We start from the raw sequence: 23,968 nt of genomic DNA, 5'->3' as shown, positions 1-23,968 counted from the left end.
AATGGGTTTACTTTTACATTTTATATAATATAAGAAATAGAGGACACAATCGTATTTTAGATATAGCTGGAAGTACTGACCATTATTAAGACTGCCTCATGCTTTCTATTATAAGACATTTTGACTTATTTAGTAACTTTGCTGAACTTCAAGCATTTGGGCTGAAATTTTCCATGCTGGGTGTCTCCCTCAGACTGATATTTTTTTTAATATCAGCCAATATGGTCTAGCTGTTTCTAAGAATGAGGTAGAGGGGGAAAAAAGATGTAATTTTGCCCAAGTTGGAAATTAGTGACTTTTCTTCTCAACATCTGTCTTGACCCTAAGTTTTGGAACAGGACTTTAAAAAACCACTCACATGCCAGATTTCATCACGGATGTGCCTTTTGCCGTGCCTTTGAAAATTGGGCCAAATTTGGTCAAGTGATTAAACCTTAGAAAAATCCATTAGCACATGCTCAGTAGAAAACTCTTAGGCTGTGTCTAAACTACATCCATCTTCCAAAAGAGGGATGTAAATTAGACAGATTGAAATTGCAAATGAAGCCGGGATCTGAATTTCCCATGCTCATTTGCATAATGGCGGCCACATGTTTTCGAAAACGGGTATTTTGAAAATCAAACCACTGTCTAAACGAAGTTCTTTAGAAAAAAAACCTTTTTCGAAAGAGCCTGTAAACCTCATTTTTGAGGAGTATAGGATCTTTTGAAGAAGGGGTTTTTTGAAAGAACGCGTGGCTGCCATTATGCAAATGAAGTGTCGGAAATTCAAATCCCGGCTTCATTTGCAATTTTGATCTGTCTAATTTACATCCCTCTTTCAAAAGAGAGATGTAGTTTAGACATGCCCTTAGATTTTTAGCAGCTGAATTCCTTGCAGATTCTATCTGCACCTTGGACATGGACCAAACCAGAGCTGAACAGGATTTTCCCTGCCATTGTAGATCTGGATAGTTTTGGCTATGCTAGTTGTAGGTCCAGTTACTTTCACAGGTAGCATAGAGACACTCGATTCTGTGCTCTCAGAATCTGTTGGGCCTAGACAGCCTGGAAGAGGAAGCTGCCTGATTTGAATAGAGAAGGGCAAGAACTGAACTGTAGAAGAAGAATGGGGACTAGTGGGACGAGAAGCCTGAGGGGTGTGTATGGAAACTGGAAATGGGAAGAGAAGAGGGAAACTGAGAAATGAGATGTGGTGGGAGGTTGTGGTATGCTGGGCAGGGAAACTGACACTGAAAAACAGTGCAGCAGGGAAGAAAAATGTGAAGAATGAGGGGAGATGGATTAGATGAAGAACTTAGGTGTGGGGCAAGAATTGGCACTAACTGAGCAAAGACACTGAGGCGAAGAGTGGGGATGTGTGTATGGATGTTGATATTTGGGGTGGAGCCTAGAGAGAGAGATTGGGATAGGAAGCCAGTAAAGATTCAGGGTGATAGTAGGATTGCCAAATGTCCAGTTTTAGACCAGAATACCTGGTCAAAAAGAGATCTTGGTGGCTCCAGTAAACACTACTGACTGGGCTGCTAAGTCTGGTCAGTAGTGCAGTGGGACCCTAGGGCTAAGGCAGGCTACCTCCCCTTCCTGGTTCTGTCTGGCTCCCAGAAGCAGCCACGAGGCCCCCGCAGCCCATAGAAGTAGAATGGCTCCATGAGCTGTCCTTGCCTTGAACACCACTTCTGCCACTCCCATTGACTGGGAGCTGTGACCAATGATTTCTGTGGGAGTAGCCTCTGTAATCCTGCCTTCATATCAGGGTTTGAATAGTGTGTAGTAAATAAGACCTAGGACAAACATTGAAGAATGAGGAGAAAACAATTAAGGAATAGCTGTTCATTAACTGAGTACTTGTATGATCTGTGCACTGAATGTAATCTGAATTTAGATTGTAAAGGCAATGCTCATTCTGGCATTTTCTAACTTTTGGGTGTGTCTAGACTGGCAAGATTTTGCGCAAAAGCAATCGCTTTTGCGCAAAATCTTGCCGCCTGTCTACACTGGCTGTGAGTATTTGCGCAAGAGCACTGACTTTGTACTGTACAAAATCAGTGGTTCTTGCACAAATACTCCAACGCTCCCACTCAGGGATAAGCCCTCTTGCACAAGTATTCTTGCGCAAGAGGGCTAGTGTAGACAGCCAAGTTAATTTCTTGCGCAAGAAAGCCCGATGGCTAAAATGGCCATCGGCGCTTTCTTGCGCAAGAGAGCGTCTACACTGGCACTGATGCTATTGCGCAAAAGCAAATATTTTGCGCAAAGGCACATGCCAGTATAGACGCTATCTTGCGCAAATACTTTTAATGGAAAAACTTTTCCGTTAAAAGTATTTGTGCAAAATCATGCCAGTCTAGACGCAGCCTTTGAGTTCTTGACTTTGAAGCATTAATAATGGTCTTTCAATTTTTTGTGTTTGACTTCAACAGGTTGGGTGGTTGAAGGAGTCAGTGAAGAAAGAAAGTGAAACTCATGAAATATAATTTATTTTTCATACTTCTTCAGAAGTGTGCTGGAGACTTTCTAGATAAAGTTTGTATTTCAGGAGTTTAAGGGAAAGAGCGAGAGAGCTAACTTTTGTTTAATTCACTCCTGGAAGTGTTCTTGAAAATCTGGACAAAGTCCCTGCCCCAAGTAGTTCATGATTTGGGGCCCTAATCCGTCAGAGGTTTAGGTATTTGCTTAACATTATTCTGTAATTAATCCAATTGTTTTCAATAGGACCATACTGTGTTCTGCAGAAGTGCAAGGAACCACATACCAAGTTTGGGTAGAGAGAGACATGCTAGTTCTGCTTGAGCCAGCATGTAAAAATAATGTAGCCAGTTGTAGTGTGTGCATCTCAGGACAGTTGCCTGAGTACAATCTGCCCTAAGTACAAACTTGAGCAATTGACTAGAACCACTGCTTGTGCTACCTTCAGCTACTCTGCTAGGACTGGCCTTAGGGGTGGGCAAACTGAGCCCTTGCCCATGGTGCCACAGCCAGAGGTGAGTGGCAACTGGGCATGTTGCTGGGCAAAGGGAGTGGAGGGTACAGGCAGTGGGGGCAGAGTGGCAGGACATACTGGAAATGCAGGACTGCAGTTGAGGGCACAGGTGAGAGGAAAATGCAAAGGTTGGGATGAAGGGGGCACGGTGCAGAGTTTAGGGGGAAAGGGGGCACAATGCAGGGGCTAGTGGTAAAGAGAGCAGGGGTTGGGGAGCTCATGGATACCAGGGGAAATAGGTGGTGCTATGCCCTCCAGAGTCAGGGTACCAAAACACAAGTTCACCCAGATTGCCATTTTCCCTAAGGCCAAACTTGTCACTGCTATTTTTAGCAATCTACATTGAACAGAAGTAGTTTGTGTGTCTCACTGAGAAGTGTGTACTCAGCTGAAGCATAAAGAGGGTCCTACCAAATTCATGGCCACAAAAAAATGCATCAGGGACCACAAAATCTGGTCTTTTATGTACTTTTGGCCTCTACAATACAGCTGTCACCAGTGTTCCTTAAACTGGAAGTCCCATCCCAAAGGGGATTAAAGGGCGATCGAAAGACTTTTGTTGGAGGGTTGTGGTACTGCCACCTTTACTTCTGTGCTGCCTTAAAGCTGGGTGGCTGGAGAGCAGTGTCTGTTGGCCAGGTGTCTAATTCTGGAGACAGTGCCCCACCATGTCATCCTTACTTGCGTCATGCTGTCTTCCAAGCTGGGCTGCTGGCCAGCAGCCACTGTTGTCAGGCCAGCCAGCTCTGAAGGCAGTGCCACTGCCAGAAGCAGGGCAAAAGGAAGAGTGGTAATACTGTTAGCCTGTAACAATAACCTTGCAACTGCTCCCACAATCTCCATTTGGGTCAGGACTCTAGTGTTACTTGACAGTGACATTTCAGATTTAAACATCAGAAATCATGAAATGTACTGTTTTAAAATCCAGTGACTGTGAAATTGACCCAAATGGACTATGAATTGGTAGGTCCCTAAGAATAAACATACAGAGCTTGGTGAAGAATTGATGCCTAAGCAGCAGACAGATAGAGGAGGAGATGGTGTGACAAAAATGATGGAGCAGTTTATTGGTGGGGGCTGGGGAGAGCTTGTTAATATTTTTTGTGGTGGAAGAGAGTCTCTATAACTCTGCTCCAGTGAATTATGTAGTGAGACAGGGTCAAAGAAGTAGAGCACCATCGCCTGTTTTGTTCATTATTCATACTCTAGCATTGTTAGGATTGTTGGGTTTGTAACATAGTCAGCATTTTGGAGAAAAGTGAAAATGCTGCAGGTTGGGGATTTTGTTGTTGCCACTGCTGTTGTGTTCCTTTGGTTGGTTTCCTTCCAGCTTATGCTGTCTGTCTCTTTGGCTATGTGTTGGTTTCTTTGGAAACGGCTGTAGGAAGAATTTTGATTGATTTATTGTGTTGTCATGTGGATTGTCAGAATTGTGAGTGTTTTGGAGTGGTGGTGATATATCTATGATTCCTGCTCCCCCAGTTTAGAGTGATTTTTTTTTTTAAATTGTGAAACCAGAAACAAGATATGCTGAATATTGTGATGGGTGTTCTTTAAAAAAATGTAAGCTAGAGAGATAATACGTTTATGCTTTAGAAAATCCTTCTTCACATAAATAGAACATTATTTAATAAACCAGGACAATAATTTCTATTCATGGGAGGAAGGATTTTCTAAAGTATACATTTATTATCTCTCTAGCTTACATTTTTCTAGAACACCCATACCTGTGATATCTAAATGCTGTTGAGTTGTTATAAATGGCACAGAGTTTTAAAACTTAATTTTGAATCAGTAATTTAATTGTGAAGCAGATCTTGTCTTGAATCTATAAAACAAGTTTACTTGATCTTGTGCTTATGTACACACACCATATATTTTTGTTTTACTCTGTCTACTGCAACAGGTATAGAAGATCTATTTCTATGTGTTTGTCACAGGTGTATGTCTGGGTCTCTCTTACCTGGGTCAGAATTCCATGAGGAAAGCTGTCCTCAAGCTTTCTAGTGGTTGGTGCTGTCTTAATGTTTCTGGTGGTGCTGAGGTCAGGAGCAGATTGTCTGCTGGAGGCTCCGAGTGACGTCAGTGCGTACCTTGCTGGGAGAGTTAATCTCCCACTGGCAAGAGAGTGAGACAGTCTAATAATCATCTCACTGAGGAGATTGGCACATTTGGGATCACACACTGTACAGTGTTTTCCAATGACTACAAAACAACTGGCAAATATCATGATTATTAACACTCTCACAATATATGTGTATGTATCAATCTATTTCATGTATTTAAGACCATTCTGTTTTGTGTTTGGGATCCACAGCAACTAGAAAGAAAATTAATGTTCCAAAGGTAGGTATGTCTTTTTATATCTGTGTATAGAACTAGATTTGATTAACAGGACACTAAACCAAATCTGTTTTTCTTAAAATTAGTAAAGTACAATTTGTGAACTAAACAAGTGACTAGTAAAATGTTAGAACAAATACCACATAGTGTAATGTAAAATAGTAGAAGTTAGCTTTTTGTTCTGATCATAGCGCACAAGCTCCCTCTGTAGAATATTGTATTTGTTAATAGATACAGCCCACCAGTCCAAAATGTCATACTGATAAAGACAAGTTGTCATAGTCTAGCATTTCTTTGATGGTTTTGATATAAAGGTTCTCTGATTCCTCTTTGAGAGTTCATTGCTGATCAAGGAAACTATGCTGAAAGAAGAAAAATATTCACTAAATTTGTCAGGCTTATTTCTGAGCTGATGTAACATGCTCTTCACAGGCTTGTATTGTTACTGACAAACTGAATTTCTGGTAAATTAACTTTTATGGAATATTACAGCCAAATTTTTAGTAACATTTGCTCATTTTGAGGTCTCAACCATATGAAGTTAAAGGCAGCTGTCAGTCTTTACACACAACTTTTAAGTTGGATCCTCTGAAATTGAGGCATACAAAATAAATGAGTATTTCTGAAAACATTGACATGAATTGATGTTTGATACTGAATGTGGTATGGGGCAGCAAGGTACCACCTACAACTCCGTCGCAGTGTTAATTGCATTAACTGGAAGGTTATCTACCTATAATAGCATCACACCAGAGCAACACTCATCACTCTTTTTAGACTCACACTGATGGACTCAGATAAGCTAGAATGACAGCTAGACGTGACTATACACGTCTTTTCTTGTAGCCAGAGTTATATAGTCACAAAAAATACACTAATTACTGCAGCAAAGACAAGGGGCTCTTTTAATTAACCCAGATTTGATTATCAGAATTACAGCCCACCAGCCTCACATTTGTGTGTCCTGCTCCTATTCCCTAAACTTCCACCACCAGAAGAAGTTCTGTCTAAAGCTTGAAAGCAGCTGTCTGAGTCTCATGAAGAGAAGTCCAATAAAATCTGTTACATCAGCCACTTCTTAGGTATCTCCAATAGCAAGCAGCTTGAAGGTAGATCACACATATAACTTTCCAATACTAAGCCTACAGAAACTAGACACTGAAGTTTAAGAAAATGAACCAGGTGCTAATTAATGTTCAGTCCAGTCTGATTTTATGTGTTATGACTGTGACTCTGACTTATTATGACTCTACACCACCGAGGAATAGACGCATGTGAATGTTCGCACGCTAAGGAAGAAGGGACAATCTCTTTTGCCTGGGAAGTTGTTAGCGCATACCAGACTTTTGAGGGCTCTGTTGTAAAATAAAGACAGCATCTTCAGCAACCCTTTCAAAAGTCAGTGTTAAATGTAGCACCATCACGAGATTTAAACAGCAGAAACTCCCAGCTACCTACCCCTCTTCTCCTCCACCCTCCTTCCCAAGGAAATTTGTAAAAGGAGGAGGAGTTTGTGAAGGAAAAATCTCACCTTAGTTTACAGTTTGAGAAGCTACTGCAGGGTCGGAATCACTCTAGCGGGAGGAGGAGGGGATTAAGTGAATACAGGGGTATTTTTATCGTTTTATTTTTATTCATGTTTTCTTTCTCCAGGTTGATCAGCTAAAAGGCAGCTTTGCGTGCTGATCTGTTCTCTGGCTTTATAGAGAGAGAAAGGCAAAACCACCAACCACTCACACTCCCTGACTGCGACTAACTGAGCGCTCAAGCTGAATTGTACAAGGTAGCAGATTGAAAACAAGGGAGGAAGAGTGGAGCTGTGTCTGCTGCTTCTACGGAAACTTTCTTTGCAAATAACCGTTTACAACTCTCCTTCGGAACCACGTGAAAGAAGAAGAAGAAGAAGAAAAAAAGCAAAGCCGGACTGCCTGGAGCTGCTGGTTGCAAGCTGAAATTTTATGTCGCATTCGCCTTCTTCTGTTTTAACTTTCCTTCTGGAACTGCCTCCCAGCCCTTTGGCTGGACTGCGGAGATCAATGGACCTTTTATATCTCCTGCTGCCCGTATTTACACAAACTATGGGCGCTTAAGCTCCCTCCACCCCCGCTCACGGGGCGAACGCTGCGCGGCGGCAGCCGAGGGAGAAAGGCACTTCTTCAGAGACAAGGGGGACACGTTGCTGGGATTCCTGCTCCTCCCGGATTCTCCTCGGGTTCCTCCGCTGCTCGGCGTTGACCTGTGTGGTGTTTTATCCGATTCCCACAAGCTCCCCCCCTCCTCCGCCCCGCGCCCGTCCTTTAAAACAAATACCATGCGTTGCTCCTCTCTGGAGAGAGCTCTATGGAGAGAGAGGCACCCCGTGAGCGCGCCTGTGTTTTCCTAAGACTATCAAGAGAGCAGATCACAAGCAGCCCGGATCCTGACCCTGATTGTATGAATAAGTAAGCAGGATGCTGACGATTGTGTTAGTTGCCTCTAAGGTTTTTATAAGCTGGGCGGGAGGGGGGAGAGCAGAGACACCGCGCGGGGAGGGGGGAGAGGGGAAGCCCTTGCACTTTCTCCGCGCTCCCTTCAGAGCGGCTTCCCATCCCCGTAGGGCGCTGAGGTCTGCGAGAGGGGGAATTCCTGTCAGCCCCGCTTCTCTCTCTCTCTCTCTCTCTTTCTCTCTCCGTGTGGCAGTTTGCCGATGTGCACACCGGATCCATCTTCCCGCAGCAGCACCGGGTCAGCAGAGCGCGCGGGAGGAGGCAGCCGGCAGCAAGGATCCTGCCTGCCCCGGAGCCCTGGCAGCAGCGGGCAGCGCCTTGCGGCGGGAGGAAAGTTTGGCTGCGGGCTGACAGCGGCGAGAAGGCGCCCTGACAGGCGAGCTCCCTAGTGGGAATTCGCCCCCCGGCGCCAGCCCACCCGGCAACTTCTCCCGGCACGGGGAGGAGGTGGAGAAGGGGCAGCGCCTCTCTCCTCCTCTATGGTGCGCCCATAGGGCTGGGGACACCTACAGCCCACAGCATCTCAGCCGAGCCTTTAGGTGGAGAAGAAACCGCCTCCCTCCATCCCTTGCCTTGCTGTGTCAGTCCAGCGTGGACAGCGGCTCAGGCCTCCTGGTTCTTCGCTGCCCCGTCGCCCCACCACTGTGGTAGGGAGGAGGAAAATGCTTTGCTGGAGGGTGGCGTTGTGGCTGGCTGGGTTGACTGCCTGGGGGAAGCTCTTCTCCTGCTCTGCCCTTGATTATGACTACACTTACGATTTCCATGAGGAGGATAAAGCTGAGGCGATAGATTATAAGGATCCGTGTAAAGCTGGTAAGTGACTTCCAAGGCTAACACGCCCCCCCCCCCACCCCATCCTTCCCTCTTGTCTGGTTTTTTTTTTTTTTTGCTTTCCGATGTGTGTGTAAACTGGGGAGTTCACCTGCTTCCTCCTCCCTGGGGGGGAAAGGGCAATAGGACTAGCGAAGGGGAAGTGCGGAGTTGGCCTCCAGTGCTTTGCTGTGTCACACGCTGGGATTTCTACGGACCTGCTTTCTCAGGACTTAGTTTCCACTTTCCTTGCACTTTGCGACTGTGCTTGGACGGCAAAGTGCTTGGAGTGCACTTTTTCGCACATGTTTTGTTTGCTCCTCTGCCATGATTTATTAGAAAGCCTTGAGTGAATCCCAGAATTGGGCTCATTTCCCTGCTCCCCAGGAGGCGTTTCCAGACACTGCAGCCTTGGGGTTGGATAGACAGGGAACCTGTCTGGAGACTAATGGCCACAACCTCACTCCTTATTGTAGCGCTCTCAGAATAACTGGTCCACGGGCTGATCACCCCGCCCTCCACGCTTATATTTATTTACAGCGCCAGAGAGTTCCTACTTCCTCCCAGCTGCAGCCACTGGACGGGGGAGCAGCTGAGAAGAACTTGCACGTTCCAAAGGGCACTTGAAATAAGGAAAGGGACCGAGTCCAGTGCATTAGCCCTAGCGCGCGCCTCGCCCTGCCTTCCTTGCACAGTCACTACTGCCCTTTGAAGTCAGGAAGAATGTTGGCCGCCCAGGAAGGCAGGATCGGGCCTCACATACCGCGGTCTAGGTTTGTTGGCTTCTGCTAGAGCGCCCGGCAGCAGCAGCAGTAGCAAGCTCTCTCGGCTGCTGATTGCACATGCTGAAGGCTGCCACCACGTGAGGAGAGTTCCACTGGTCCCCTCATCCTCCTGACTGGCTGGATCTCTCAGTCCCCCCGCCCCCCCCCCCCAGCCCCAACCTGTTTCTTGAACCATTGTCTTTCTTTCCTTGTTTACAGCCAGCACTCAGGTTGAGCGATTACTAGAAGCCTTGATCTTGTGATTCCCTCGATCTTGCACCAGAGAGCCACCTCCAGTGGGGCGGCCTCTTTCCCCCCATCCTCGGCTACCAGTTGAAAGTGTCTCCCGGCTTTCCATCACAGTTATGCCGGGCTTTTAATTAAAGAGCAGCTCTTTTTGTGGATTGACTTTGATGGTCCCCTGGATGGTCTCTTCAGACAGTTTCTCTATGTGTATTTATGCCAATGCTTACACAGACAGAGCTGGAGAGGAGAGTGAATAGGAGGGGTGTGAGGATTCCTACATTTAAATCACATTCATTGACTGTATTCATTTTACAGTCTGCTAGTATTTGTTGTGGTTATTCAGACTTTGACAGTGTAGAGAAGTTGGTAGCCACAGCCAAATAAAAATCTGGGCTGCCTCTGTTCCTTTTACTGATTTGTTTCTAGTGTCTATGGAAATAATCTTCTTCCTTTATGTCCAATTCGATTTTTTGTAATTTTCCTTTGTAAAGGGAACACTTGTTTTTGTATAATATTTGCTGGCGAAGTGACATTGTTTTAGGTCCTTTAGGTGGCTTTGAGTAAAATAGTATTGGATCCAATCCTACTTCCATTAAAGTTAATCGCAAAATTCTCAGGACTACTCTACACTAGAACAGGCAGGTGGGCTTAAAGTACACCAGCCAGCTAAGTAAAACATGTAGCTGAATTCAGCTTGCCTTAAGACGAGCCACTGCCATGTCAACACTGTGGTTGGTGGATGGGAGCACATGCTCTCATGGGATTCCCTTCCTTCTCACAGAATGAGGAGTACAGGACGTGGGACAGGACGTGGGACGGGTCTGCCCTCAGCATTTGATTTGGGGATCTATACTATACCCACTAAATTGAATGCTAGAAAATTGACCACTGGAAGATTGTTCTTCTCTGTAGTATAGAAATGGCCTCAGTGACTTTGGGGGGACCAGAGCAAGCTTCGTTGCTTAAATGAAAGAGTGTACCTTTTTACTTGCAAAATTTGTTATGGACACTTATTCTAAGTCATGGAGATTCACATCAGCCTCGGTTTAAAATAAGTGTTAGTTTTGTAGCTGTCTCCTTTTGCATTAATTAGTTATTCTATATCCTGAAATCTAGTTCAGCCAAAGGTTGTGTTCTCTATGTGTAAGTGGGCTTGCTGAATTTGAAGAGAATGTGGTGAACATTTATGTCAAATATGCAGACACTGTGTTTTTCTAATCACAAAAATATTCCTTTCTGAAGTGTGAATTGCTAAGTATTCTTTGGTTAGAGCTGAGGAATGTACAAGTTCAAAAATAGCAGACTCAATAGCAAACAAATTTTAATTTATTCCAATTAAAAACATTCAAGGAACTTCGTATAAAGAGGAAGTTACTTACCTTCTGGCCACAACTGATTTGAACTCTTTTGAAGTTTTCAAAAACAGGTTTTGAGTGATATCTCATTCATTTTTTATTTCATATGAAATGTTTTTGTCTACACTTCACTATTTGTGAAGTGAAATACTTGTAGGGTTTTTTGTACTTTTTGTTCATTTTATAAAATTATACATGGGTGAGTTTTAAACAAGTATTGCATGTAGGAAACAAAAGGAGATGTGAATGCAAGCTCTCTTTTTTTTCCATTTTGTGTTCATTTTGAGAAGACAGAATTAGAAGTGACTATTTGATTCCAATTTAATATTTCATGTAACATCTGCCATATATACAGTTTTTTATGATGTTTAAAAATGACCCATGCTCCTCCTTATGAGAGAACTTTTCCTTGGATGCTCAGATAATACAGTGACGAGAACCATGGAACTACTGAAATAGATAGATGCATGGTAGATTTACATGTGTCTAGTTCCCATTAATCTTAAACAGAATCACTTCCATATTTCTCTACATGTTGAATAGCCCTTTAGTTTTTGAATGTACAGTAACTTTGTTCTTCACACCCATAGGTAAAATCCATCAGACTATTTCCATAGTAAGGTCCCACTCAGTATAAGGAAGGGTGGCAGAGTCAGGGTTTACACATGGAAGTATGGGACTTAACTTTCACATCCAGTTTTGTGTAGATGTGCCATGGATGAAGCAACAGGATATAACAAGATAACCTCCTCTAGGAAACATATTCATTGCAAGTATGTATATTAGGTATAATTAAGGCCAATGTTAGCTTTTTTGCTAGACCTTCAGTGACTAACTATAACAAAGAATGCAGTTATTTTACATAAATGTTTATGATGAGAACAGTTATGTCCCATACTCAAATGGATTTTTGCTCACGTTTTTATATGAGGAAACACCATAAAACATCTATCAGTTACATAGTAACATGCTCCAGACATTGAGGAATTAAATTGAGGTTTTAGGAGAACTAATAGATTGACATACTGTTATAATTTGTGGGAATTAATTCAAAAGTTAGGGTTCTTTTTGTAAAACAAGGACAAAGGGAGGAAAAGAGGGACATAAGATAAATAAAAGCACTTTACAACTGCCTTTTAGCTGGAAGATGTGCTGATCACGGGGACTTAGTGTGTCACATAAAATTTACATTTTACCACAATTAAGGTTTCCTTAGCTGCATGTTTGATTTTAAAAATAAGTGTGCATTTCCATTCTGCTTTTCTCCCAGCTATTTTCTTATGAATAGCTGCTCACTATTTTCCAAAGAATATATAGGAAAACGACCATAATTTCATGCTACAATGCACAAGGTAAAGCAGATTGTCAGGTGTCATCAATTGTCATAGGTCCATTGAAGTTAATCCTTCCCCTCCATGTCTTTTTATGGGCTCTCTACTTACTACAGTATCAGAAACATCAGGAGGAGGCAATATACTCTTAAGAAAGTGTGTAAAGAAATGTACTGAAAACCCACTAGTGAGAGGTCAATGGTTTTTGTTTTTTGAATGTCTGTATGTGAATCTTCATGCAGATGTAATTTCTTTCCAGGGAAGCAGGAAGAATGGGAGACACTGCTAGCTAGATTCATGTTCTTCCAAGATTGGTGTGGTGCAAAATGCTACAGAAACAGGAAGAATACCCCACACAGTACCCCTGCCCTATGACACCATGACTTCAACTTAATGAAAGCAGAAATACACACACCGCAAATTCTGCAAATATCTGTGAAAAGGGCCTGGGTTTCTAGGGAGAAATCGTGTCAGTGACTGTTAGCTCATGTGCATTTATGGCCCTAACTTCAGATATTACATGTGAAGAAACTATAGCATTGCTTTGTTCTGTGCATCCTGAAAACCCTAAGAGGAATCAATGGCAGGAGGCCCTGGGAAAAAGGAATGTTGACAATCCTGGGTTATGAGTGGAGTATGATGCTGTAAGGAAGCCATGATAAGATTGTGATTTGTGTGGTTGATAGTGTTTCCCTACTAACCTATATAGCCTTTGAATGAATTTTGATTCATGACATTTCTTCTGACAAGCACTGTGGCATGCAGAAACAGTGAGATGTGATGTAGCATGGTTTCTCTGCTTTTGAGACCTCACATATTTCCTTGTGTTTTGCCACAGGAGAGGAGCATATCACCCTTAGTGTTTATCATGGTAAATTTCAAAGGCGCATTTTGATTTCAGCTTCCAAATCTGGTTAGATGAAAGGTGAAATACTGAGATAGTCTTCATAACTATAGCTTCAGTAATCCTATAAAGAATCTAGGAATGTTCATCTTATAACAAGAAACTTTGTGTACATGGGATGTTACTCCAGAAGTAGTCCAATAGAGAGCAATAAAGGGCACTATCCGCCTAATCAAATCTGATTATTTAAAAGTTTTTCTCAGGAGTCCTGTTTGTTGTTTTTCTTTTGGCTAGTTAGACAGTAGAAGTATATTGGAAAAAAAAACCCAGCCACAGTTTACAACAAGCACACCAGATAATGTGGGTTACTCACATTCAGTACGTCTAGACAGCAGAGATATTTTGGGATACCACCCGTTATTTAGAAATAGATTTTGAAATAACGGTCATGGTGTTCTGGCATCCCTGTAACCCTCATTCCATGAGAGTTAAGGGATGTCTCGAAATAGTATGTTATTTCGAAATACAATCGAAATAAGCTATGCAATTTGTGTAGCGAAAATTGCGTAGTTTATTCCGAGATAAGGGCACTGTCTAGACATACCCTCAGTGCCTGTATAACTTGCTTTGGTATTGGGCAACCAAGAAGGTGTGTTCTGTTGTTTTTACCAATGAAAATAGCAAGAAATAATATAAAGAAGAATAATTATCTTTACAGATGGGTATTTTTGGGAAGTTAATGATGATGAGAGTGGATGGTTAACCATAGTGTGCATAGAGCAGGTAGGACTAGGGGTGATGGTCTAGTGATCTAAGCATGAGAATCAATAATTACTAAATTACTTACTCCAAAAATTACCTAGATTACTGTTTCCAGTGCTGACTTCTTTAAGGTCTTAAGCAAGCCACTTGATTTCTTTGCTTCCATTTTTAAAAATCTGGAAAATGAGGATGATGTGAAGCAAGGTGGAAAGCTTGATACTGTAGTGTTTTTGGAAAGTGTGTGGAACATGAAAAGCATGAAAAAAAGAAATACTAGAATTATTATTATAACGTCATCAGTAACTCCACAGCGTAGCTTTTGTCTGATGTCATAACAACACCTTTTGCAAATGTAGTTTTTTGAAATTATGAAACATACTCTGGCTGGAAGGCTGTTAGACTGTGCCTCATATTCTGGCATACATGGCTTTGTTTTTCCTGTGCTGTAAACACTCTAATATGCTCTTGGATGATTGGGAAGTTACATGTTTGAATGAATTGTGTAATTAGTACAAGGGAGCTTTTTCTCTGTATATTTAAGTTCTGTGAGAGAAGTCCTGCACAGTACACTAAACACTTTATTGAAAGAATGTAATGCTCATAATATATGCCAGATCTACAGAATTAGAGTCAGAAGTCCTTTATTTTTGCATCAAAAACAGTGATATTCTCCCATATTTAGGTTCTCAGATCTGATCTGGTTTCACTTTGATTAACAAAATTAATTCCACCAACCTAAAAGAGGCTGTGTGGAGACCTGAAAAGCCTGGTCTCTCAACTGTGCTGGCAATGCTCCACTGGGAGTCTCACTGCCTCATAGGCTTCCAGGTTTCCTACAGACTTTCTCTGCCTCCCCAGTACCCTGTTCCCTGTCAGGGAACGGGAGTCCACCTGCTGGGGTTTCTTGGCCCCCTCACACCCTGCTTGCTTCCCACCAGGAGCTGAGCAGTCTTGTAAATTATCAGAAGGGTATAAGCCGTGTTAGTCTGAATCTGCAAAAGCACAGGGTTCCTTGTCGCTTTGCAGTCTTGGAACCATGAAATTAGTGAAACAGCTAACATTCCCAGGCAGGCACAGGGGGTGTGGGAGCCACCAGAGCTTCTTATCTCCCTGTTCCCCATCAGGAGCAGGGTGTAGCCATCCAGGCTTCTCTCCCTGGCTCCTAGTTGGGAGCTGAGCGCTCTCCCATCAACTCTAGTACTCCAGCTCCCCAAGAAGAGTAAGGTGAATTGGTGTGAGAGTGTCTCTTATCAGTCCAGTGAATACACAGTGGAAAGTCAAGTTGTTATCTTGACTTCAGTTATGTTATTCATGAAGCTGGAGTAGCGTGACTTAGGTGAACCAGTAGTGCAGACAAGGCTTTACATCCACAGGACAAGGATGTAATGCAGACACTGACATAATTAGGTTGACCTGTGTAGTGTAGATGAGATCTTAGTTTCACATTCAGATCACTATCTACAGGAGCCTGATTTTGAATATGCCTACACCAGTGTAAAACAAGAGAGATTCTATTGAAATAAGTGATGTCACTTCACTAGTTATAAACTAATGAAAATAAGGCTTATAATAAGTTGTGCAAAGTTCTAGTGAAATGGCACTTCATAGAAGGGACACTGTAGATTACGTTGTTAAACCTATCCGGAGTGGGGAGAAGATTCAGGGAGTATTCAAGAGCAGAATTGTTTCCGGTCTGCTTTAGTCTTAGTGATATAGCTGCTTTTACCAAATTAAAAATTAAAAGAACCCTTGTGTACACAGTTTTTTCAAAAAATGGAACACATTTGACAGTGTGTCTTATGGGCCTCTTTCTATTTAGGATTGTACAGTTTTCCTCCCCTTCCATTCTTGATCACAGAAAACCTCCGTTTACATTTGCATTACAACTCTGTTGCAACTATAGCAACTGCTTACATAGAAAAGTAACACTAGAAAGTATTTTGATATTTTTAGCTCTCTCTTGGTTTAATGTTGTTCTTTGTGAAGAAAGTTATCACATTGTCAATTTAGGCTCCCTGTTTTATCTCCACCTCTCATCTGCTCTTATCTGTTTTGTCCCTTTCTCTCCCAATGTTTTCTTCTACAGACTTTTCTGTTGCTTGTTCCCCCTTTCGCCATGCTCAGGTTTCCCTTTCCATTGGTGACTTTCTCTCAGTTTGTGCTGCCCAACCACCTTGTCCTCTTCTCCCCTTGTTTCCCTTGACAAACTGCCAACATCTTCCATTTCCTATCACCCTGCTCCTGGAACAAAAGACAGGACTATGTAGCACTTTGAAGACTAACAAGATGGTTTATTAGGTGATGAGCTTTCATGGGCCAGACCCACTTCCTCAGATCAATATGTGGAAGAAAATCGGCACAACCATATATACCAAAGTGATACAATCAAAACAAAGTGAATGCATGTGAAATTGACAAATCAAATTTTAGAACAGAGTGGGAGTGAGGGGGGAAGGTAAGTTTCTGTGAGGTAGTGACATAGGGGTGATAATAGGGGAAGTTTCTGTGAGGTAATGACATTAGGGGTGATAATTGGGGAAGCTGGGATTTTCTTGTCTTGCGTGTGGCTAGCAGCTCTGCTTCCCAGGGATTGCTCCTGTTTTCTCGTTAGCTCATATGTAACATTGTCTCCTAGTACAGGCAGCTACGCTGGCTCCTCATCTTTGTTTCACCTAAATTTATAGTCCTGCTTTCTTTGCAATGAAGAGACCAAAAACAATTTGAAAACAAGGAGGAGGAGGAGAAGATAGTATGTCATTAGTCAACTCTCTGAGGTCCTGAAGGACACCATCCAATGCACTGTGGACTGCAAGTGTTTAAGAGACAGCAGTTTGATTATGACTCTTCCTACATTTACCATACTTACTCATACAAATCATTCTGTTTTGTTTAAATGGGATGATGTGCATAGGTAGGAGTTTGCAGATTTAAACCAAGTGAATTCCTGGATCTGAGCCTTGTGTCTTTGACATAGGTTCAAGAGAGGCATTTAAGCACAAGCTCTCATAGAGGATAGGATACCAAAATGCAGGCTTGTGGGTTTTTTCTCTTCAATATTTAAAAACACAAATTGCCATGATTAAAAGAGCCAGAAATCAATTTTGCTCTAAATAGCTACTGGAATCTTCTTTTCTTGAGGTATGTGAAGAATGATGCCTAAGGGGTGAACTTTGTGCATGTGTAACTGGGCACGTTATGTTGTTAAGATGAAGTCTTTTGACAACAGGACTAATAATTGAATGCATCATTAATTTTGAAATGTTTCTATTAGCACCAATGCTTTAAATTGTTACAGAACAATTTTATTTCACAAGGCTCCAAATCATGTGAATGTATAAATGCTATTATTTACTATTCCTGTGTTGCTTGCAACAGAGCTACAGATTTAAAAAATATTTTTTTTCCTAAATGTAAATGTTATGTAAATGTTTTGAGGGGCTTAATTTAAAATAGATGTAAATCAGACTTAAAAAAATATACTGACTGGGGGAAAAAAAGTTTTACCTTTGATGGAGTGTATTTATAAGTGTCTGTCCTAAATTGTGACAGAATATCTGTAATTTCACTCATCCTGAGGGTTCAGAGATTCCTTTGGTGATTTTTCTGACATGTTACTGACACATTTTGTGCTTTTAAAATGCCTTAAAAGAATAATAAGCACTGAAAGTGTTGTCTAATCAATAAGGAATCTTCAAGGATACCAACATTAAGCAATAAAATATTAATTGTAAAATAAATTTTCATTGCAATTGAGAACACAAATCTGAGACTTTAAAAAGTTGCTGTCCTTTGTGGGTTTAATGTATAGTTAGGCCCTGAAACTTCACAGATGGAGTCCCTGTACCCAGATGGCACTAATGGGTTTACACTTTGGTAGTTTTCTTTATAGGAGTGGGGCCTTTCCTTGTAGTTTAAAGTACCAGATTATAGAACAGAGGGTGAGGCATGGAAACAGAATTAGAATAATATAATTAGGCTATCTCTACACAGCAGCGTTATTTCAGAATAACTGCCATTACTCACAAATAAAATAGTCTGCATCTACACTACGAGCAGTTGTTTCAACATATTGTTGAAAATAATGTCAAGCTGGAGGACTTCTTACTCCGATTCCTGTAACCCTCATTTTATGAATAAGGGAAGTTGGAGGAAGAGTGCTCTTCCTCAGACTTCCTGCTGTGTCGACAGTGCCAAAAGCCGAAATAAGCTATTTTGACTTAAGCTACACAATTGACATAGCTGAAGTTGTGTAGCTTATTTTGGCTTTAGGTGTAGATGTGCTCTTAAAGCAAGGGTGGACAATAATTTTTATGGGGAGGGCCTCTCCAAGAATTTGGAAAGTGGTCAAGGGCGGCACTCTTCCAGGATATTAATGGAGGAAGTGCAGGATCCAGGATGGAGCTTGGGGTAAGGGAGGGAGATTGGGTGAAGGAGGTAGTTGTGACCTGAGGCACTGGTGTGGGCTGCAGGGGTTTGAATTGTGACCTAGGCAGGAAATTGGGTACAAGAGGGAGTGCAGGGATTTGACTTGTGAGCTAGGCAGGAGGGGATTGGGGTGCCAGATGTGGAAGGGGATATGGGTACAGGAGGGGGTAGAGGATTAAGGTATGTGGTGTAGAGGGCAGGAGTGGGGGAGGCGGTAGAGGGTTGGGGAAGGGAGGGACTGGGGTGCTAGAGGCAGGCTCTACCAGGAGACTTACCAGCCAGTACCAGTTCCTGAATCAGCTTCCCTGCCTGCCTTGACCCGGCACAGGCTGCAGCCATGTGCTTTGGTGACTGTCTGTTATTGAAACAGAAAGCTCCCTTTGGCCAGTTTCTGTCCAGAAACTGGCCCATGGGATTATGCTGACGGCAGGAGCAGCTCTTAAAGCTTTTCCCCCTCCCCTCTGGGCTCACAGGCTACGTCTAGACTACAGGCTTCTTTCGGAAGAAGCTTTTTTCGAAAGAGATCTTCCGGAAAAAATCTTCCGAAGTAGAGCATCCACACTGCAATGGCTACCAGGGCACCTGTGCTTTTTCCTCTTTCCTCTTCTTCCAAAAGAACTCCCTCTTCCCCGTCCACACATGCCTTTTTGTGAAAAAGCTCTTTCATAAAAAGGCTTCTTCCTCATAGAATGAGGATTACCAATGTCAGAAAAACCCCTCTGTTTCTTGCAGAAGAATGCAATTGCAGTGTGGATGTTCCTCAAATTTTGTCGGAAAAATGGCCATTTTTCTGACAAAACTCTGCAGTGTAGATATACCCACAGATTTTAAAGAAAAAATTCCCCACAGCCATGTTTCTGAGCGGTGTGCTGGTGGGGTGAGGCAAGTGGGGAGCCTACCTAAGTGGGGAATAACACAAATGGACCACTTTGCTAATGTTAAAAACAATACATCCTTATAACATCTTTTAACTATGATCAAACAAAAAAAGTCAATTTATAACAACTTTAGATCATTGAGAATATTTTTAAGATGTTAGGCACTTTTCTAATTTTTAGTTTTTGGACCCAATCCTGCAATAAGATGAATGGGAACTTTGTGTAAGTGAGAACCTGCAGATCCTGTAAGATTTCCTACTGTCCATTGCAAATTAATTAATAGAACAAAGAAGCTCAATTTTGAATAAGGCACAGTAATGCCAAAGCTTCTGCATATTCCCATATGATGTCCTCAAATAAGAGATGAAAGGAATTTCAGATGGTCCTTACATAATATCAAAGTTTATTTTAGCAGTTTACTAACATAAGACATTTATATTTGGTTTCATAAAAAGTCGTTTTAGAACAACTCAGTGGGTGTGAGAACATGATGATGATGAACTGCCCAATTTTGCCATCTGGTAAAAATTCCCTTATTGCATTTATAATAAAAATTTGCATACATTTTCACAAGTACCCATCAAAAAGATTTTTTTTTCTTTCTCGTTGATGCTTTAGTTTTATTCTTTGGCTCACTTTTATTTATAGGAGAACTTTTATCTGCTTACTGGCATAGGTGATTAAGCCAATAATTAATGTTTATTTTTTCCATAATTAATATACTTCATAATGCATAATCCTAGTGAAAGTACAGGGTACTGGAGCACAAACAGATATGTTAGGATTTTTTACTTTTATGGACTGGGGAATCCTCTTAACCCTTTCTCCAAAGGATCAAGACCAGCAAAGAGGATGAGGTGTTTCAGTGTTGCCATCCTATTACAGATATTCCATCATTCTTTCTGTTATGTTAATACTTTTTGGTACCAGTTTCTAAGTATTATATACTTTACTTGTCATCAGGTTTTCTAAAACACACAGATATTCAAGAGAAAATCATACTGGATGAAATTCTGGAGTCTTCATTCAGTTATAACTCATATAGCATGATGATGAGTGTGGTGTGAAAACCATTAGAATCTTTACCATTTTTGCCTGAATAAGGACTAAGAAAACAATAGCTACACCTACCACTACTTTTGAGGACAGATTCTTATGTCCACTCATTACTCACGATGATCAGTATTTTATTTTGCAAAAAGTCTTTTAAAATTTAAAGAAGTCCTGAGTAAGCATCTTGGGGTTCATTCATCAGAAACTTGCATTCCAAATACATGTTGTCTCATGCATTTGATTTCTTTTAAATGAAATCACATAAAAGAAGGCTATCCCTGTTTCCAGATGCCATTACCATAATTTAAAAATACCATGTAATAACTTTTACAAACCCAACAGGCACTATCTCCTGACAGCAGAAACACATTACAAACCATATCAAAATCTTGCTTGCCATCAAATACCCAAAATACACCCTGCCCAACCACTGGTCTTTGGAATAGCAGAGGATAGCACATGTTATACCTTACTTAAAATACAGATGATCTGGAGAATTTATAGACATCTATACCTGTGAAGTGATTGAAACAATAATTAAAAGTAGAGTAGCAAAACACATGAAAGCTAATGGGGTCTAATTAGCATGGTTTTGGTAAAGGAAAACTGCTTTAAATGTGCTATGATAATAAAAGACATGATTTATTTATACATTCAAAAAGCAAAGACCCTAACAAGATGCTACTAATGAAGGAAAGTAGCCATGGATGAGAGGCGAAGTATTGCCATGAATCAAAAACTGGTCGAGATAGAAAATGAAGTGTAGGAATTATATGGACAATTTTTATTGTGCATAAAGTTAACAAAGTGGTGCCTCAAGATTCTTTACTCCATTAAATGTTGTTTAGTAGCAATTTATTAATGATCTGATGGGCAGGTGAATGAAGTAATACAATCTGCAGATAACACCAACTTGTTTAGGTTGGTCAGGACTAGAGGGGGCTGTAAGGAACATCAGAAGGAGAATGGTCACAATTATGGCAAATGGACTTTATTGTTGATAAATGAAAAGTAATATACGTCAGAGGGGGAAAGTAACCTGCTCAGGTGTCTTAGAGTTCTAAATTACCGGTATCATCTCAGAAAAGGGACTTGGGCATCATTGCTGACAGTTCCATTGTGACACAGTTCAATGTGCAGCTATGGACAATAAAGCTAAAAAAGTGATAGGACAGAGAAGAATATGGAGAATATAATTCATATATGATATTCAACCCATTTCAAAATCCTTTTAGTCAGTCTGTTTTTTAGGATTTTTAAACTTCAAGACTTTTTCCCCTTTAAATTTTCTTACGAGCGTGTTGTTAGCTATAATCATACCCATGATCCTTATCAGATAAGAATTACATATCATACCTGATAATGGTTTAGTGGGAGAAGACCTGAGTGAAGGAAATGCATTGCTCTTGAGGGGTGAAGGCTTACTGTCTGTGGAAGAAGCAGTGGGCAGTGCTTCCTAGCACTTACAGGTACGCTGATATAATGTTTTTATTTTGTGGACTAATTTTTAAAATTTGCCCTACATGCTCAGGGTTTAGCTGATTGCCATATTTGGGGTCGGGAAGGAATTTTCCTCCAGGGTAGATTGGCAGAGGCCCTGGAGATTTTTCGCCTTCCTCTGTAGCATGGGGTACAGATCACAGCTAGAGGATTCTCTGCATCTTGGGGTCTTCAAAGTATTTGAAGGCTTCAATATCTGAGATATAGATGAGAGGATTATTCTAGGAGGGGTGGGTGAGATTTTGTGGCCTGCACTGTGCAGGGGGTCAGACTAGATGGTCCCTTCTGACCTTAAAGTCTAAGCCTATGCATATAGTTTTGTATGTGCAGGCTTTTTGGGGTACAGTCATTGGATGTGGAAACTGGGGAATTGCAAGTGGAAATGGAGAGGTTATTTTACCTTCTATTTGGCACTGATGTGACCACTCTGTTAATTTGTGGAGTCTGAAATTCAAGAAGGGCCTTTATAAAATGGAGAGAGCTCAGACAAGAGCCATGAGAATGACTGGAAAACATGCCTTACAATGATACACTCAAGGGGCTCAATCTATTTTGTTGAATAAAGAAAAGTTAAGGTGTGACTTTATTAGTGTACGGGGAACAAATATTGAGTAACAGGCTCTTCAATGTAGAAGAGAAAGTTATAACATGATCTAAGAGCTTACTCCTTATTTCAGACCAGAAATAAGGAGTAAACTTTTAACAGTGTGAGTAGCCATGGGAACAACTTACCGAGGGTTATTCATTGTACATTCTCTATCAGTGATATATAGAAAAACATTTAATCTTTTTTTTAAAGATGTGCTCTAGTTCTATGACCCGTGGTCAGACTAGATGATCACAGTGGTCTGTTCTGGCCTTGGAAACTAGGAAAGTATGAAAACCTGGCCCAAGGGATACCTATGATATTGGAACCTCTGCAGTTATACAGGCGAGCTTAAATCCTGAGATATCACATATGGGTATAATAGGAGAGAGATATCTCTGTGTTAGAGAAAAATGCAAAAGATTTTCAAGTTATTTCCATGATCTGTGCACAGAGCCAATTGATGTAATTATGAATTCTTCAGCTTGGATGAATTAAATTTGATTACATTTTTCTTTTCCTTAGTTCGTCCACATATAAATGAAAAATCTCCATTAAACTACTTTTGGGTCGTGATATAAAACTCTTATTCATAGATAGCGTGTTTATGCTGACTTTTCAGATATTCCTTTTGGGCCTGGGTATGCACAGGAACTCCAAAGGTTTCCTGAATTATTTGGAAAGACTTGTTTATAAATGTAAACGTTTCTTGCGTCTTTCCTGAACATGAAAAGGCTGAGTTTAAAGGCCATGAGGGAAAACAACAAAATATAACACACGCAAAACATTATGAGTTGTATGCGAAAGAAATTGCTGTGTATAGAAAGAAACATCCTTAAATCATATTCTCAGCTGTACAGCTTCCCATTGCACAGCATCATTGACTTTAGTGGAGCTATTCTAGTTTACACTGGCAGAGAATTTCCTCCTTATCTTCTAAAAACGAGAAATTAGTTTCTGTAAAAATCAGTAAGATTGCCACAAGTTTTAAGATGAAATATGCAAATGCTAAAGAATCAAAGATACTTTCTCCCATTAATATGTGCTAATATTCTAATTTTTTAGTGATTTTTTTTTTTTTGGCCAGGCTTTCCTGTCCTGGATATCAAGGAGGCACTGTGTTGATCCTGTTGGCAGTGCTCCAAAGTGGTGCTGTTAGCTTCCCCAGGAGACCCTTCTATCACCTTCAGATTCTGTTTGCTTGTTTGAAAGGGAAGGAGTCTATGTGGGAAACTGGTTATGTACTTTTACAAACTGGACATATGAAACAGCCAATATCTTTGATATGTAAATTTCTTTGTTAAACCAGGCTGATGTGCAAAGTTAGAATGGTGTTTGTAGGGGTTTATTTTATTTGTTGCTAATGATACTTGGTCCTAGTTATAAAAAATGAGCAGTTTCAATTTGCATTTCAAATGGCGATTGAATCATTTTCTGTTATTCCCATAGTTAAGATTGTAATCTACTGGTTCTTTATAGCTTGACATTTAACTAAATTAAAATATATCGACAATATTTCCAATCAACCTTGTGGATATTTTGCCTTTAGTGTGGCGTAGTGCTCCATATTTTCCACACATTCCATGAATATAACTAGGAAGT

General features: G+C 41.2%; 1 protein-coding gene across 2 annotated transcripts in view; it reads left to right on the top strand.

Annotated features, from left to right (window-relative positions):
• Nucleotides 1-23,968, top strand: part of TLL1 (tolloid like 1) — a 390,438-nt gene that overhangs the window by 171,672 nt on the left and 194,798 nt on the right. For both annotated transcript variants that reach the window (XM_075930162.2, XM_089777936.1), the window contains exons 4-5: nt 6,980-7,767; nt 8,006-8,625. In XM_075930162.2, the coding sequence (XP_075786277.2) occupies nt 8,475-8,625 (151 nt within the window). In that variant the 5' untranslated portion in view covers nt 6,980-7,767; nt 8,006-8,474. The remainder of the gene's footprint in view (nt 1-6,979; nt 7,768-8,005; nt 8,626-23,968) is intronic.

This window comes from Pelodiscus sinensis, chromosome 4 (assembly GCF_052426305.1).
Source record: "Pelodiscus sinensis isolate ZL-2025 chromosome 4, ASM5242630v1, whole genome shotgun sequence".
In the NCBI taxonomy this organism is placed as follows: Eukaryota; Metazoa; Chordata; order Testudines; family Trionychidae; genus Pelodiscus; species Pelodiscus sinensis.
This window is presented reverse-complemented; position numbering and strand designations above follow the sequence as displayed.